Raw genomic sequence first — 16,249 nt, 5'->3', positions numbered from 1 at the left:
AAATATTAAAATATATTTACACTATATTTTCACCGTAATGCTTAGCATATACAAGTAAATAAAAAACGACACATATACGTGAAATATACTTAATATATAATAACTATATTACACAAAGATATTAAGAAAAATACATATGTATTGGGTTTTTATAGCATTTTTCTAATTTAAACCTTTTTTTAAAAAAGGATTGAGTAATGTATGTAAAAAAAATATTTGCTAATTCATCATCCACTGTGTTTCTATGTGGACACATGTCATCTACTTACAACCCTGTTGTAAGCCAATGAAAGTCTGCCCTTTGTCGTGTTTTTTTCATTTGTTTATTAATTTATTTTTATTTGTCCGGTAAACGGGCGCTCGCTGTTCCCGGGCTAAACACCGTCCACAGATGTGTCAACAAATCATAAAGCCACGGTCTTTTATTTTCCAGATCACAAAGGCGGAAATGGTGCCTGAAAACTAAACTCAGGGCAAAAATAAACCCACACAGATACAGTGATATCATTGGCTCACAGTAATAGCGCGGGTTTGTAAATACCGAAAGCCGGAGCGGCGGTATATGTTACATGAAGCGCTGTTTCTACGAGACAGCGAACACGATCGAGTACAGACACGAGACGGAGAACGTTAACGGACAGAAAGGATCTGTGGAAAGGAAGTGAAGAGGCGGTTGTAACCGGTGTGACTTCACCGATCGTCCGTTAGCACTCGAGCTAAAGCGAAGCGCGCCGTGTTGTCGTCAACTTCCGAATCGAGATGAGCTCTTCCCGGGAGATGAAACGTAAGTGTCGCTTCTGCTTACCGTGTTGTGCGAGTCGACCCACGTTCGACCTGGTTGTCACTTCAATCATGCGGCTTGCGATCACTTTGCAGAGCTGCAGAAGGCGAAGAGCAAAGCCCAGAACAGCAGCAACCTGAAAGAGGAGGCCAGCATCTGCAACCAGCTGGGAGAGCTGCTGTCCAGACACGGTGAGAGGTTCCCTTGTGAACTAGAATCAGTGTGAACTCATCTGGATGTGTCTGTTATGTTTATTAAAGAAGCAACTATTTTGATAATGCATCAAGTCAAGTCAGAATATGTTCTGGTTTCAGCTTCTTAAATGTGAATATGTTCTGGTTTCTTCACTCCTCTGAGACGGTAAACTTGGTGTGTGGACAAAACGAAACATCATCTTGGAGTTTTGGGAAACACGATCAACATTTTATGACATTTTATGGACCAAACAACTAAGCGATTAATCAAGGAAACATTCAACAGATTAATCGATTATAAAAAGAATCGTTAGTTGCAGTTATTTATCACGTGTGCTGTATTATCCTACGTGCAGACTTTTTGGTTTGTTTGTGTGCATTTATACACAATATATAAATTTACGCAGAGTTAGGTTTTTTGTTAATTCAGTACAGTCGCCTTCCGTCCCCATTACCCCCTCACTCTCATATCATCATTAACATTAACCTTTGCAAGTCTGCAATTATTTTTTGGGTGTGATATATTTTCACATTTTATGTGGATGAGCATTTTTTTCTAGTGACATTTATCATAATAACTTTTCTAATGTTTTCCGGTGTAATTTTTACATCACTGCGTTATAGTCTCAATCTCCTTGTTCATCCACTTTCTCATTGCTTTCTCGTCCTTCCATCAATTCCTCACATTTGTTGCATAATCCCAGTACCGCTGCCCCCCCTCCTCCTTTACTGTACAGTATAACATTGACTTCTAATATTGACTGACATTCCCCTTTTCACCTGCTAGTTTTTGTCTCTTGGTTCCGTCTGATCCTCCTGTATCTCAGGTGATTTTGAAGCTGCCATCAGGGAACACCAGCAGGAGTTGACGCTCTCTGAGGCGCTGAATGACGTGATTGGACGAGCCGTGGCCAATCGTAAGATAGGAGAGTGCTATGCGGAAATGGGAAACATTGAGGCTGCTTTGAAAGTGAGTCGGTTTTGTTTGCTTTAAAAATGCTCACAAGAATATATTTGTGACCATTAAACCACCAAATCTGTGGCTTTTACCTCGGTACATTGCAGACGATGCAGTCGTCCATAACTGTATTTAAGAAGCTCATAAGGGGTTGCATGTATTTGTGTTCTTCATCAGCACCAGCAGTGGCACCTGGACCTGGCTCGGTCTGTTAGAGATCACGCAGAAGAGCAGAGGGCGCTTGCTACGATTGGTCGAACCTACCTCTTCCGTTATGAATCGGACCAGTCGAGGAAGAGTTTAGAGAAAGCTGAGGACGCCTTCAGAAAGAGCCTGTCCATCGTGGATGACCGCCTGGAAGGTGTGTATTGTTTCGTTTACAGGCTTATGTGTCCTCGTGGATTTGATGAGAATATAGTTATATCGTTTTTTTTATTAGTTTGTCCTTACATTTTTCATTTGTGTCAACTCCAGGGATGGTGCCGAGGCGAGAGATTAGCGAGATGAAGGCTCGCCTGTTCCTCAATCTTGGTCTGGTGTGTGATCATCTGGGGGAGCCCAAACGCTGCAGCGAGTTTATCCGACGAAGTGTCTTTATTGCTGAGTACGAAGATGCTAAACTATACTTTATCGTAGCGTAAAAACGCAGGTCCTAAAATGCCTGGAATGTTTAATTTTTCCTTTTTTTGATCACTGAGCGTGTAATGCAGGAAATGCACTTGTTGTTGTTGTTGTTGTTGTTGCTGTTAATCCGTCTATCTCTCTCCATTTGTTATCCTGTAAAGGAAGAGCCAGCTCCTGGAGGATCTGTACCGTGCAAACTATAACCTGGGCAACATCTACTTTCGTAACGGTCAACACTCCAACTCTGTGCGCTGCCTGGAACAAGCAAAAGAGTGTGCCAGGAAGATTAAAGACAAGTTCAGTGAGAGCGAGTGCTTTCACTGCATCGGCAAGGTACGAACTACAAACCAACTCTCCAGTTTACTGCCACTCTGGTTCTACAGTTTGTGATGAGCGTGTGTTTGTCTCCTGTGTCCTCGTGACGTTTGCCCACAGGTGCAGCTTTCTCTCGGTGATTTTGTAGCGGCGAGACGATCTCTGAAGAAAGCTCTCTTGCTGGGTTCCCAGCAGCCCCTGGACAGGCAGACAGTGAAGAAGGCTTTCAAATATGGTGAAGAATCAAGTTTTTGTTTCATGGTCTTGTTGGTTTTTGTTTAGTGTTTCACAAAATACTTGAGTTGGTGGCATGATCTTTTTTTTCTTTTTGTCCAATGCCATAGCTGACCAGGGTTGTAAATTAGAGGATGAGCTCGGGGAGGACCAGGGCAGTAGACTCAGCTCCCATCAGGCCGTGGAGCTGGCGGAGCAGCTCGGGGACCTCTACTGCAAAATTGGCTGCTACAGCAAAGCTCTGGATGCCTATCACGCCCAAGTGAGAAACATCAGCTCGTATCCCAGCTGTTCAAACTTATAGCATCCAATATTTCCGCTTGCATTTTAACTTCTCTTATGCTGCACGTCTCTTTAAGCGACTGTTGTTGTAACAGTGTTGTCAATCTGATGTAGCTCAAGGGCGCCGAGGCTCTGGGAAAGGCTGCTCGGGAGCTGGCTGTCATCCACGTGTCCCTGGCCGCCACCTACACAGACCTGAGGCAGCACGACAGGGCGGTGGAACACTACAGACAGGAGCTGGCTTTACGACAGGGCAGCTCCTCTGAGGTATTTACGACCAAGCTGCACATTCACCCAACATGCCAATCTTCCAGCGCCACGGTAACTGGGCATTATGGGGCGTTGTGCTATGGTCTCTGTCAGCATTAGCATTTCTAACGTTGGCTCAAATAAATATTTTATGCCATAATTTTGACTATCTCAACCGATAGTTATTATGCACTGAAAAATATGAGTTGGAATCCATTTATTGTGTTCACATTTTTAAACAGGCTGGCAGTGAATATGTGCGTATATTTGAGCTTCATTTACATGAATTCATTTCAGCCTTTGACGCATCCATATATTTGGGCTCGGACACTACAAGAAGGCTTTCTTCTGATATTACAAGTAATCATTTAGAAAATCACTTGTTGATCAGCTCCAAGATTAATTGACTGGTAGTTTTAATTCAGAGAAAGCGAATCACAAATTATTTCTTTCATTAATTCATAAATTCCTTCTCTTCAGTCTGTGGGTGTCAACACTTGAATTTGTCTCCGTCAGGAATGTAGAACCTGGATAAACATCGCAGCTGCTCAGGAGGAGAGCGGCTCTGTCTCCCAGGATACAGACAGCTGTTACAGTACAGCTTTACTCTGCGCTCAGAAGTCTGGGCAGGCCAGACTACAGGTGAGGGGAGAATGTGGGAAAAAAGTTTTCGAACAACATTCAAGAGTCTTTCTTATTTATCTTTAAACCCACAAACTTAAGCCTACTATACTTTTTTTATTATTATTAAAATGTTAAAAGGAGACCTTTTGAAGTTTGGATGATTTCCTCTCTCTCCCTCCTACAGAAACGTGTGTTGAGACTCTGGTTGGCGTCTCAGAGACGGCGCGGCTCATCGGATGCCGATGACACTGAGGCGAGGCTACAGGAGCTGTGTGCTGCAGAGGGCTGGAGTCCAGAGGGGAGTGATGGCGAGGAGGACGAAGATGAGGAGATGGACAACAGTGAGTCTCTGGAGGACAGCGACGTCATCCTCTCGGATTCAGGTAGGCTTGGCGCTGTCGACTCTCCAGCTCTGAGTTGGGGCGTGTCATCTCTAGATGGATTAATTTAAACGCTATGTTTGTTTCTTCTCATGGTCTCTAGATGATGATATGGAGGGTTATGACAAGATGGTGTCAGGAAGGAGGAAGGCAGGAAGGGTGAGTCTTCACAAGCAATCGCCTCATCAAGTCCACGTCTTACATTGTCACCGTTTTCCCCTCTGACCTTCATCTGTCTCCTGTCGCTCCCTCATCTGTCTCCTTGCTTTAGTGGAACAAGAGGAATGAGAAGGGTGAGACGTCTCTCCACAGAGCATGTATAGATGGGAACCTGAAGCAGGTCCAGTATCTGGTAGAGCAGGTGAGAAAAACAAGACTCATCATTTTTGTTATAACAAATAAAAGGACAAATGGAAAAAGCATAACATGGTGAATGTCAGGCAGATCTGTGAAATCAGTGTGTTATGTAAACAGTATCAAACTTCTTGGACCTGGAGCTCCTTGTCTGATCATTTCATAGAGAAGAATCTGTGCTAAGCTTTGAATTATTTTTAAGGAGCGACATTCATGAAGAAGAAAGATTAAAAATCAAAGTCTACAAAGAGAAACTGTTACATCAAACCTTCTGGATTATGCGATGATTAATGTTTTCCCGTTTGTCTGCATGTCAGGGTCACCCAGTGAACCCCAGAGACTACTGTGGTTGGACTCCCCTGCATGAGGCCAGCAACCACGGTCACTATGGTAACTGATTTAGGATTAACTATGTTGTTGATTAAAAGTTGTTTCATAGGAGGGGAGGACTCACTTCCAACCTCTTGTCTGATCACCTTTCTTTCTCTCTTGCAGACATTGTAGCCGTGTTGCTGGAGCACGGCGCTAATGTCAACGACCCTGGCGGCCCCTTGTGTGAGGGAGTGACTCCTCTTCACGATGCCCTCGCTTGTGGCAATTTGCAGGTTGCAAGGCTCTTGGTGGAGCGAGGGGCATCCGTCACCCAGCGCAACTCCAAGGTTTGTAATCAGAATCAACACCTACAGCCCCTTTTCATTCAGAGACCCTTCTCTACTGCCCTGAAGAAGACTCCTCATTATGCCGCCTGAAATGTAACACGACAGTTTCAGCACATTGTCCCTCTGTTGTAGTTCTGTAGTTGTAGAGAAGGTCGTCGGAATAAAGGCACAACATTCCTACCTTGAACAGGCTGTGTGAAAGCGTCTTATAACCCCGGCCTGACTGGAAAATGATAAGAGGGGGAGATGGGCAATAAAAAGTTGTCTGTCCAGATGGCATTTTTAGCCGCAGGTAATTTTCAGGAGGTTCTGTAATAGGAACTGATGTTGCAGGAAACTGTATGACCTTCATCACTGGCAATCACGATCACTAATATGTGCTAATATTATATATTAATTGATGTTTAGCATTCTTCAATGCTTTTCTCAACTCAAAAGAGCTAGAGAGTAGAGAGAGTAACTGGTACAACAGTAACTGGTGCTAGTTATATAGAAATCACCCCATCTCCCCAGAGAGTTAAATCCAACCACAATTTGCTCCTATGTGTGTATCTGTTTCATTCTGTCACTCTCTTCTGACAGGGTAATACGGCCATGGATACCCTGCGTCAGTGGCAGAGGACGTACAGCAGAGAGCTGGACCAAGAAACCAAACAGGAGTGCGTCGCAACAGAGAGGCTGCTGAGGAAGTCACAGTCAGGGGGAGGTGAGGCCGTTACATCATCTCACCATGTTAGTGGTGAGATCTGTTTGCCATTTTCAACATCACTCTTTCAAGTACTTGTTTTTTTCCTAATTATCTCTGTCTAACACAGTGCCCGCTGCTCCGGCCCCAGCCAAGCCTTTCGATGCCCTGCAGGACAGCCAGCTGTTTGATGCAGAGAACTCGGAGCCACTGTCGTCCTCCGGAGGGGGCTGCTCCGTCGGCCAAGTCCAAACTCGACACAGCAGGAACTCAGAGGTGAAGGCACCGCCTGCCAGCCCCAAACGCTGGCAGAGCAACGGTTCAGCACAACGCCACAGAGCCAGAGGAACAGAGGCTGCCGTTCTGTATGGGGTAAAATACGACATAACTTCCTCTTACAAATGTTTGGAATCATTGAGGTTACACAAACTGGATTTTAGACATCTAGGGCTTCAGTAGGTGATTTGAACATATATGATTTCCTCAGAAAAACAGCATCTGCTCAGACGACAGCGACTCTGACAGCCCCGTCAGTCCTCTCCGTCCCGTCCGCCCTAGACACAGTTTCCCAGCAGCCTCCAGTCAAAATGAAGTTCCACCAAACAAAGAAACCAGCTCCGTCCCCGCCTCAGTCGGAGTCCGAGAGGAGCCTGCGCCGTCTGTCTTCGCACGACAGGAGTACCACAGTGCCATTCGAGGCTTGGGCAGCGCCAAAAGTCAACTCCAGGGTCTGTCACAGCCCCAGTTCTCCAGCACACCCGCCGTATCTTCCAGCAACAAATCAGCTCTGGTCCCTGAAGAGGAGTATCTGGCCGATGACTGGCTGGATGATGATTTGGGGGAAATTCAGCCAAAGAAGAAGAGGAGGCTTCGAGTAGAGCAGAACGGGATCAATGTGGAGGACACTGCCTTGTTTTCAGCAGTCAGGAGTCAAACCAGGCACCTAAACTCTGACACAACCGACAGAGGTAATGACTTCTATTTTCTTTTTTCTTTTTTCTCATTTCTTTGCTTATTACCATCATTATTGCTCCCCTTCCTTCAGGTTCTGCAGTTCCCTCCTCCTCCAGCAGGAGTCTCTCTCAGAAAAAGAACGGCTCTCTGAGGCCTCACCAGGTAAAAATGACTCAGATGCCCGGGATGGTGAGGTTGGGCAGACGAGAGGTCAACAGGTCACACAGCCCCACCGCCACAGACGATGACGACACGAGACCTGAGACGCCTCCACCTCCCCCACAGATACGCACGCAGGTCAGAGGAGAACCACTGAATCACTTAGCACACTGCAAAATTACTCATTTAAAGTTCCCAAGAGTAAAGGTCAAAAGACGCAATTCACATTACTTATGCAGCACAGAGGTGACTGCAGCGAGATAATCATGAATGTTTCAGCATGACCAGGGGCCATAACTGGATCTTCATTTGTCAGGAGTCTGTCTTCACTCTTGATTAATTTTAGACGGTGATGAATGTGTCTGTAAATGAGAGAGAGAGATGATCAGGAAAGTGTTGCCGTCTACAGATACTGCAGTTACCGGTTTAATTTCACATTTCATGGTCACTGAAATTAAGATTGTGACTAATCAAGTTCATAAAAATGTAAGTACGCAATGCAATCGTATCTTTTCCACATTTCCAGACCTGTGAGTTACAGACATGCGCAACAGACTCAAATGAAAGAAGCCAAGAGTCCAAGAAGATGGTTTGGATTTTTTATTTTTCCGTTTGTATATTTCAGCCTCAAGCTCAAACATTGGCTGCTCCCATGCCCACATCCCTGCCTCCACCAATCAGGATGAGGGTCAGAGTTCAGGAAGATGTCTTCCTCATCCCAGTTCCACAAAGGTTGGTACATGATGAACGAGCAGATTCACTCTTTTCCTCATACTTTCACATTATGAGCTTTGTACTTTGGGGATTTAACATTCATTTAAGATTAATACTGTTGTTTGTGCATGTGTTGTTGTTATTTTTTTTCAACCCCATATATCCACATACATCCCACGTGTGTTGTAGTGACGCAGACTCCTGCAAGGTGTCGTGGCTGTGTGAGCAGGCCGCTCAGCGTTACTACCAGAAGTGTGGCCTCCTGCCTCGTCTCTCGCTGCAGAAGGAAGGCGCCCTCCTCTCCCCGCAGGACCTGCTGCTGGCTGTCCTGCACACCAATGAAGAGGTGAGGCCGGTTTAAGCGCAGAAATTAAGAAGACGTGTCCTACACGAATGCAGTTTTTTTTACGTTGTTTTCTTCATGAACGAATGTTAACACGGTGGTATGTTGCAGGTTTTGGCTGAAGTGTGCTCCTGGGATCTCCCTCCTCTCCCTGAACGCTACAAGAAGGCCTGCATCAGCCTGGCAGTGGGTGAGCAACACGCACTGCACGCACAGAAGCGCAGAGAAACACATCATTTTATATTCCGTTACGAAGCAAGGAGTTTGTTCATGTCCCTGCAGACGAGAACAGGCGTGTCACCCGGCTGTGTGAGGTGCAGGACGGGAGCTCCTCGGTGTCGGTGTGTGGCCTCAGCTTGGCCCCCTCTTCCCTCAACCCGCTGCTTCGTGCCCTGAAACTTCAGGCCAGCCTCACTGAGCTGCGGATATCCGGCAACCGCCTCCACGACAACCTGCTCCCCGAGCTGATTGCCACGACCGTCACCATGCCTCGGCTTCGACTGCTGGACATTTCTGCCAATCACATTACAGGGGAGGGGCTGGGGAAGGCAGTGAATGCTCTGAAAGGACAGAGCCATCCTGCGTTTCCGGTAAAGTTCCCTGCTGAACGAGTCTGACAGTGACACAGATTTAATACAAAACGTTTTTAACAGATTATTCTTGTGGCGGTTCCCTCTCGCAGTGCCTGGAGGAGCTGGACCTCAGTCTGAACCCTCTGGGCGACGGTGTGTCCGAGTCCCTGTCCTGTCTGCTGTCCTGCTGCCCTCTGTTAGCCAAGCTGTCTCTGCAGGCCTGCGGCCTCACGGCGCGTTTCTTACAGCAGCATCGACTGCTGCTGGCTAGCGCTCTGACAGGTATCAGTCCAAAATGTAGTCACTGCCTCTGGACGAATGGAGAAAGTGTTAGACTGTAAGATGTCATGGTTATAGTGGTGTTTACAGCTTCCTCTATCAATGTCACCCCTGTATTATCAGTGAAACCGTGCTAAGAGGTGCCATGTTGTCTAATTGGCTCAAAACGGAGAGAGAAAAGTTGAAGTACAAATTTATAATTATTTTCTTTGTGATGTTGTCACACACCAAACAACATTTTCGCGTTGCGTTACTCGAGCTAGTTTGGCCACTGGATCGTTTGTGTTTTACTCGCGCAAGTAAAAACAACCTGCAAAAATCCGGCCGCTCTCTGTCGGACGCAGACGTCAGTGTCGTCAGGATCGATCTATATTAATCGATCGAATATTAATTCATCGCGTCACGCTAATATTTTGCTCAAGTTGAAATAATGTCTACGTGAGCAAGCGAAGCGAATGGTTCGAGTTTTGCGTCTCATCGCGTCTTTGCATTAGCTTTGTATGTAATCATCTGGTGTGGACAAATAAGATTCTTAAACCACGTTTTGAACAAAATATTTCAGCTGGATCCCTTTGCCGGGTTTAACATGTCAAAATTATAATTGATTGATACTCTTGAAGGGATGGGCCACCTGAAATCTGTGTGTCTAGCCCACAATGCACTGGGCTCCACTGGCTTCGAGCTGGTGTTGAAGACTCTGCCTCTGCACTGCCTCACACACCTGGACCTGTCCGCCGTCCGCAGGGGTCCTGCGGATTTCCCGGCACTCGAACACCTCGCCAAGGTCCTGTCGCAGGTACTCGCGCCTGAATGGTGTACTGTAATAAACAAATGTCATTCGTGTATCAACTGATCGAGGGGTGGAATTTTCTCAGTTGAACTTTGCAAACAAGTGATGCCTATCTTGAATCGTAGGACGACTGCTCACTGACGCACCTGAGTCTGGCAGCAAACGGCTTAACGGACAGCAGTGTAGCCACCTTGGCCAGGTGAGCGCGTTTGAACTTTGGTTTTATCTGTCGTCATTTATTTGCCTCTGTAGCCGTCTGGTTCTCTGAGTATTATTTTATTTTAAATTCTCTTCTAGGTGCCTGCCTTCATGTCCATCGCTGCTGAGTTTAAACTTGTCAGGAAACTCGTCTCTCACCTCGGCAGGACTTCACAGCATCCTGAACTCTCTCATGGAGGCTTCTCGACCGTTGACCCTTCTAAACCTTCAAGGTACTGTATATGTTTCAAAAAGCCATGTTGGCATGTTAAGAGATCCCTCTGGTCACGATTTAGAAGTGGTATATGTGGTAGACATTTACATACTGTTCATGTTTGTAGAGTTGCAGCAGTTAATCGATTAATTGATTAGTAATCGATTACTAAATGAGTCGCCAACTATTTTATTAAATCGATAAATCGGTTCAAGTAGTTTTTATGGAGAAAAAAAGGGGGCAAAATTCTGTGATTTCAGCTTCTTAAATGTGAATATTTTCTGATTTCTTTGCTCCTCTATGACAGTGAACTAAATATGTTTGATGTGTGGAAAAAATAAAAGATCATCCTGGGATTTGGGAAACACAAACTCACAATTTTGATGCCTTTTTGTGGACCAAACAACTACGGACCAAATTATTATGAAATTACTAATATGAAAGTTGGCATTGGCTTTATTGGGAGAGTAAGAACATAGAATTTCTGCTTGCTGCTTCATCCTCAGGTTGTCCGGTGTCGGGCCCCTGGGACAGTGCAGGTCTGGATGGTTTGCCAGAGCTGGTCAAGGATCTCCGCCTTTGCTCTCAGGGACTCAACAAGCTGGACCGGCAGGCTCTGAAGCAGCGCTGGGAGAACAGTCAGCCACCCGGGCACTTCGTTGACCGAAAGGCCAAGTGCCTGCTCTCTGCTGCAGCCTCTTCGTGAAGAGCGCAAAATGGAATTTGGATTCTTTTGTCGACGACACTTTATTTTGAGCCATTTGAAATCTGTATCAAACTTGTGTTTTTATTAATTCACAACAACGCAGATTTTCTTTTTAGGTTTTGTTCCATTAGCTATGAAACTAAATTACCAGTGACACTCCACACTCTGTAAATAGCTCTTTTGTTTTACATTTGTACTCCTTATTTATGTGTTATATAAATAGTCGTAAAAACAGTTTGTGTTTATGTCGTGATGCATCTTTGTCCTCAACCCACTGAATTATTGTATGACTTGATTCTTAAAAATAACACAATTAAATTGACTCATGATGCTTTTGTCTTAAGTGGCCCATTTTTAATCTATAAAGAAAAATGTTCTGGTTCCTATAAATCCAGAAAACGAAAAACCTTTTACTGATAGGTATATATCAAACTGTTGAACAGATCAAGTCAAATTCAAGTAGTGAAACCAACAAGAGGTTCTGAGAAGACACCACAAAAACCACTCGAACTTCATCTGTGGGAATTGGCCTCATTATTTCAGTGTTGTGGCTTTTGTGAGCTACTTTTACCTCATATGACTAAAGGGCCCCCGACTTTTTAAGTAAGTGTAACACAAAGTAAAAGCAGTGACAAAACAAACTGACAGTTGATCTTTGAGCATGCAATTTTAATCGTGCAGACATTCACTACCAGAAAGCCACGGTTCATTTTTTTGGTATTAAATCAAAAAAATTAAATGTGAATTCATTTGTATTCATGCATACAACATCAAGAGTATTCAATAATTTCAGTTTGTGATTCCTCTTGTTTTGGATAAAAGAGCAGGTGAGACAGCTGCTTTGGCCTAAGGAAACAAGAGAAAGCAAAAATAATTATCAGTGGTGGAAGAAATAACAATAATTAGTAATTAAGTGGCAATACTGGCACACTGTAATTACAGATATATTGCATTAAAATGTTTTATTTAAATGAAATGGGAAGTATAATAACCAACAAGGGGTGCTCATAATATCACAAGTAAAAATGCTCATCATTCAAAATTTATATTCTAATGTTACACAACATTATTGCTATTGTTGTTACTGATATGTAAGTACAATTCTAATGTTGTAGTTGCTCTAGGAAGAGCAAATCTCGATTACTTGTGTATTTAAATCTGTACCAGTATTCATGTTATAAACTGATCACATTTTGCATGTACAGTTTTAATCTGAAAGGTACAATATGTCTCTCTGAAATATAGTAAAAAAAAAATCCACAAAAAGGAAATACTCCAGTAAAGTTTTTTTTAAAAAGCGGATTTATCCTTTAAGAGTTGTAGTTACAAATGCTTCAGTGTGGATTATATATATTGTAGAAGGTTAGATTCACTGTTTTACATTAAGTATGAGTCAGAACCTCAAGAGCAGTGTGCCCATGTGGCTTAAGCTCAACTGAACAACATGATGGCGGGCAGGTAACTCACTCGCAGGCTCCAGTGTTCACACAGATTGTCCTCACGTCATCCGTGGTTGAAAGCTCCTCGACTAACTCCCAGATGTGTGAATTTACAAATTTGCGGCACAGAGATTTCAAGAGGCCAATTTCGTTGCAGACAATGTTCAACTTTGATTTCACGCCCTGTAAAGAGTCAAGAACAACGTTATCGCTCCGTCCAAGATGCTCCAGATAATGTTCCTGTTCATTACACTTTGTTTTACCTCTGAGGTCACGTTTGGTCCCATGACTTTCTTCACCTTGTTCAAAGCCCACTTGCAGGCCCAGCATTTACCTGGAAGCTGAAAAAAAAAATTTCAATACAGGGCAAACAAATAAGACATAAAAATGACTAATTTAGTAATGGAAAAGAGGTTTTTTTAGCATATAATAAACTAACTAATACTTAAGCGAACATGTTTTTATGAAATGTTTATTAATGTATTCATCACTCGTGTGAAACTTCCCCGTCTTGTGCAACTGGTGATTAAAGATATAACATAACAGTCATAATTATATAAAATATGTTTTCATAAATGCCTTGACTTGCACATTTAACAATTGAGTGTCTGTATATCTGCCAACAACACATTATAATGTGATATGCTGAGTTTCTGTATTATTATAAATGATGAATGGAGGGTGATCAAGTAATCAACTGAATCATTAAACATTGCTCTATGTATCAACTGATGCTGATATGGACTCATAGATATCTGACTTGTTAGCACGTTCAAGAGTAATATCACATCTAAACTTCTCACATGTCTTCGTTAACATAATTTCTTGGGACACAAAGACGAAAGGAAAATGAATTCAGTAAATCAGAACTATTTTTGTTTTTATTTCCTGCCTGTATGATATTTTAAGATGAGGTATTAGTCATTTTATTTAATTTTTTCAAAAAAAATTTAGTTTATTAAGTTTATTTGTTAAACTCAACAATATGAGGTAAACTCCTACAAAGTGAATATGCTCAAGATGAACCAACACAGAATATCTTAGTTTGAGCTAAATTCTTTAAATGAGTCATACACAGTATTACCTTGCCGGCCTCCACGGAGATCGCCACATCCACCTGCTCCTGATCGTCGATGTTAATCTCCAAGCTTCTCCCATGGACTGTCCAGACTGAGAAGGAACAAAAGATTAGTATTTTTTTAAGTACAATTAATTCATAACTACAATGGAAAACACGGAAAATGACAAACAGAACACAGCAGACAACCTGAACAGGTCACCAGGATGCAGACGAGGAGGATGGAAGAGGTTTCCATTACTGACAGTGAACAGGGATCTCTGACCGGAGAGTGTGTCTGCTGATCTCTGAGCAGTGTGTTAGTGTGTCTGCTGACAACTCACCTTTTATTCACTAATGAGGTGAGGGGCTGCACAGCAACACCCTGCTGCAAGTCTCTACGGACGGAAATTCAGACCACAACAGAGCTGTTCACAGCACCGACCCCCTCCTGACGACTTTGTTGGAACCAGTTTCACAGAAAATATATTTCACACCACCCTCTTGGGTTGTTGTGTTTTTGGTCATTGCACCTTGAGGGAGGTGATGTGTTGGTGTGTTGTGGTTTGTGCTGCAATGCTCTGCTATCAAAAAATGAAATTAAATGAATTATTTTCTTATCCGTCATTTGCGTGTAACTTAATTGTTATTTCTGAATTGAATTAAAATCATATTAGAGTTTTCAGTTGGCGAATTCACTAATATCAATTTGATTGGGGCTAAAATCCTGAAATTATTTGGTGGTATCAAACCACCCTTTAGCCTTTCTTTTTTATACATTTCAGTCTCTTATTTGAATAATTCATTACATTTTTTATACATTTCAGTCTCTTATTTGAATAATTCATTACATTCAACTCATAAGTAATGTCCAGACACAGTGTGTGGAGTTGTTCTTTCACACAACCCCAGACTGTCCGTATGTGACGCGGACACAACTACTGGAAATAGTCTTAATTGGTTAGGTGGGGGCGTCATGTAGGAGTTGTAGGGAGTTGGAAAAAAAATATATATATAAACATCATCAACATACCTGTCGTGAAATTTTGTCTATCCTCCCCTGAGAAACTGTTAAGACGAGACTTCTCAGGAACCAAGCAAGGTCAACCTGTCTGTGGCCACAACAATCATCGAGCAACTGAAGTCTCTCTCGAGGTGAACTAAATACGTAATGTATTTAGTTTAGGGTACAGGGAACTGGGAAGAGGCAGATTATTTTGGGGCGCCATACACTGACCACCTTGTTGATCTGTGTAAACGAACCAGAAATCTCCTTGATATATATTGAGCTCTTATGATAAATACTTCTGCTTGAGACATCCACGGTTTCCGTCTCCCTGAATCAGCACCCACTCCTCCAATAATTCCTTTTCAATACTCAATTACTGCTTATTGTCAATTTCTATGAAACAATTTGCACAAATATTGAATGTTAACAGGAAGATATTCTATGACGTGTCATTATGGCATCATGTAACATGCATGTAAGTTTTAGATTAAAAAAAAGAGATGTGTACAGCCATGACTTATTAATACTGTTACTTACAGCCATATAATGTATAATTCTTTCATTTCTTACTCGCTGCATTTGTGTTTGTAAATACTAAAACAGATTTATTTTTTTACCAACCTGGAAATTTGCTATATTCCATCTGGAGTAATTTATATCTAAAGGTTTGTACATTTTTTTATTGACATTCATCCAATATTTTAGGTTGCCAGAGGCTTTTAACTGCTGTTGTGTTGAATTGACAAAATGATAAAGTCAGAAGAATAGCAGTGGAGATTGAGAACAGTTCATAAGATGCTAAACAAACAATAATAAATGCATGGGAAGTCATCACAAATGAACCAAAATGAACCTGGACCCTGGAGAGTAAAAAAAGTTCATCGTTTGAATTTGTTAAGGGAGTCTTCATATATGATACTTCAGTGTTCTGTAGTTTATTTTCATTCAATCACCTTTGAACTATCTTTGCCCATCATCGTCTTCACTTTGCCCACGACCCACTTACAGGCGCGGCAGGAACCCGGGAGAACTGCATCCTGCAAAATCTGATATCACAAAAGACAACACAAAAGACCACTAATACTCGCGTTCATATGTTCTCTAATGAACACCTATACATAAAAGAAACTGTCCCACGTGATACATTCACCACAGTGTGTTTGTCACATCATTTCTCACCTCCTCGCCATGATGCGCTGCTCCTCCACTCACATAGGGTTTTAACTGGGAGGAGAAATCCCCCACTTCACTTGGTGAAGCATTTACATGCTTCATAACTATTATGAATCAACATATGAATTGTGATTGCTGTTGCAATGTTGATTTAAAGTTGATTTTTCAACTTCAATCATATAGCAACTTTTCAGATATAATGAAAAAATTGTGTGTTTGCAATTCCCACTCAACAAAAGGAGATGTCGTCTCAGGCAAGTCCCAAAAAAAGAAAACAACAACAGATCTATGGCAGTGTTTTGA

The 16,249-nt window shown here is 42.8% G+C and overlaps 2 protein-coding genes across 3 annotated transcripts; one reads left to right on the top strand and one right to left on the bottom strand.

The window, feature by feature from the left end:
• Positions 1-499: 499 nt before the first annotated feature.
• On the top strand, positions 500-11,599 carry tonsl (tonsoku-like, DNA repair protein). Of its 2 annotated transcripts, none has more exons than XM_035610508.2 (28): positions 500-784; positions 877-972; positions 1,803-1,945; positions 2,111-2,294; positions 2,408-2,537; positions 2,719-2,890; positions 2,993-3,107; positions 3,217-3,368; positions 3,503-3,655; positions 4,154-4,279; positions 4,446-4,644; positions 4,745-4,800; positions 4,913-5,002; positions 5,313-5,385; positions 5,491-5,654; positions 6,237-6,393; positions 6,470-6,711; positions 6,827-7,307; positions 7,385-7,590; positions 8,078-8,184; positions 8,356-8,512; positions 8,621-8,699; positions 8,792-9,099; positions 9,192-9,363; positions 9,981-10,156; positions 10,276-10,349; positions 10,448-10,581; positions 11,069-11,599. In XM_035610508.2, the coding sequence occupies exons 1-28, from the start codon at positions 760-762 to the stop codon at positions 11,266-11,268; spliced, it is 4,371 nt and encodes a 1,456-aa protein (XP_035466401.1). In that variant the 5' UTR covers positions 500-759; the 3' UTR covers positions 11,269-11,599. The 2 variants fall into 2 exon arrangements, with proteins under 2 accessions (XP_035466401.1, XP_035466403.1); XM_035610510.2 differs by having other exon boundaries at positions 501-784; positions 6,237-6,360.
• A 321-nt stretch (positions 11,600-11,920) lies between these two features.
• LOC118286256 lies at positions 11,921-14,133 on the bottom strand. Its single transcript, XM_035610581.2, has 5 exons — positions 13,975-14,133; positions 13,792-13,877; positions 12,971-13,048; positions 12,736-12,890; positions 11,921-12,114 (listed from the first exon to the last, which is right to left on the bottom strand). The coding sequence occupies exons 1-5, from the start codon at positions 14,021-14,023 to the stop codon at positions 12,039-12,041; spliced, it is 444 nt and encodes a 147-aa protein (XP_035466474.1). The 5' UTR covers positions 14,024-14,133; the 3' UTR covers positions 11,921-12,038.
• Between the last annotated feature and the right edge of the window lie 2,116 nt (positions 14,134-16,249).

This window comes from Scophthalmus maximus, chromosome 15, assembly GCF_022379125.1.
Source record: "Scophthalmus maximus strain ysfricsl-2021 chromosome 15, ASM2237912v1, whole genome shotgun sequence".
Classification (NCBI taxonomy): Eukaryota; Metazoa; Chordata; class Actinopteri; order Pleuronectiformes; family Scophthalmidae; genus Scophthalmus; species Scophthalmus maximus.
Note: the sequence above shows the minus strand (reverse complement) of the source record. Positions and strands in the feature narration are given on the sequence as shown.

Bases quoted from the DNA above. Each gene is read 5' to 3' on its own strand.
- tonsl (XM_035610508.2), top strand. From the start codon at position 760: ATGAGCTCTTCCCGGGAGATGAAAC. The intron at 3,369-3,502 runs GTGAGAAACATC...AATCTGATGTAG, and splicing joins TGGATGCCTATCACGCCCAA to CTCAAGGGCGCCGAGGCTCT. The intron at 3,656-4,153 runs GTATTTACGACC...TGTCTCCGTCAG, and splicing joins GACAGGGCAGCTCCTCTGAG to GAATGTAGAACCTGGATAAA.
- LOC118286256 (XM_035610581.2), bottom strand. From the start codon at position 14,023: ATGGAAACCTCTTCCATCCTCCTCGTCTGCATCCTGGTGACCTGTTCA. The intron at 13,878-13,974 runs GTTGTCTGCTGT...GTTCCTTCTCAG, and splicing joins CATCCTGGTGACCTGTTCAG to TCTGGACAGTCCATGGGAGA. The intron at 12,115-12,735 runs GTGAGTTACCTG...TTGTTTCCTTAG, and splicing joins GTGAACACTGGAGCCTGCGA to GCCAAAGCAGCTGTCTCACC.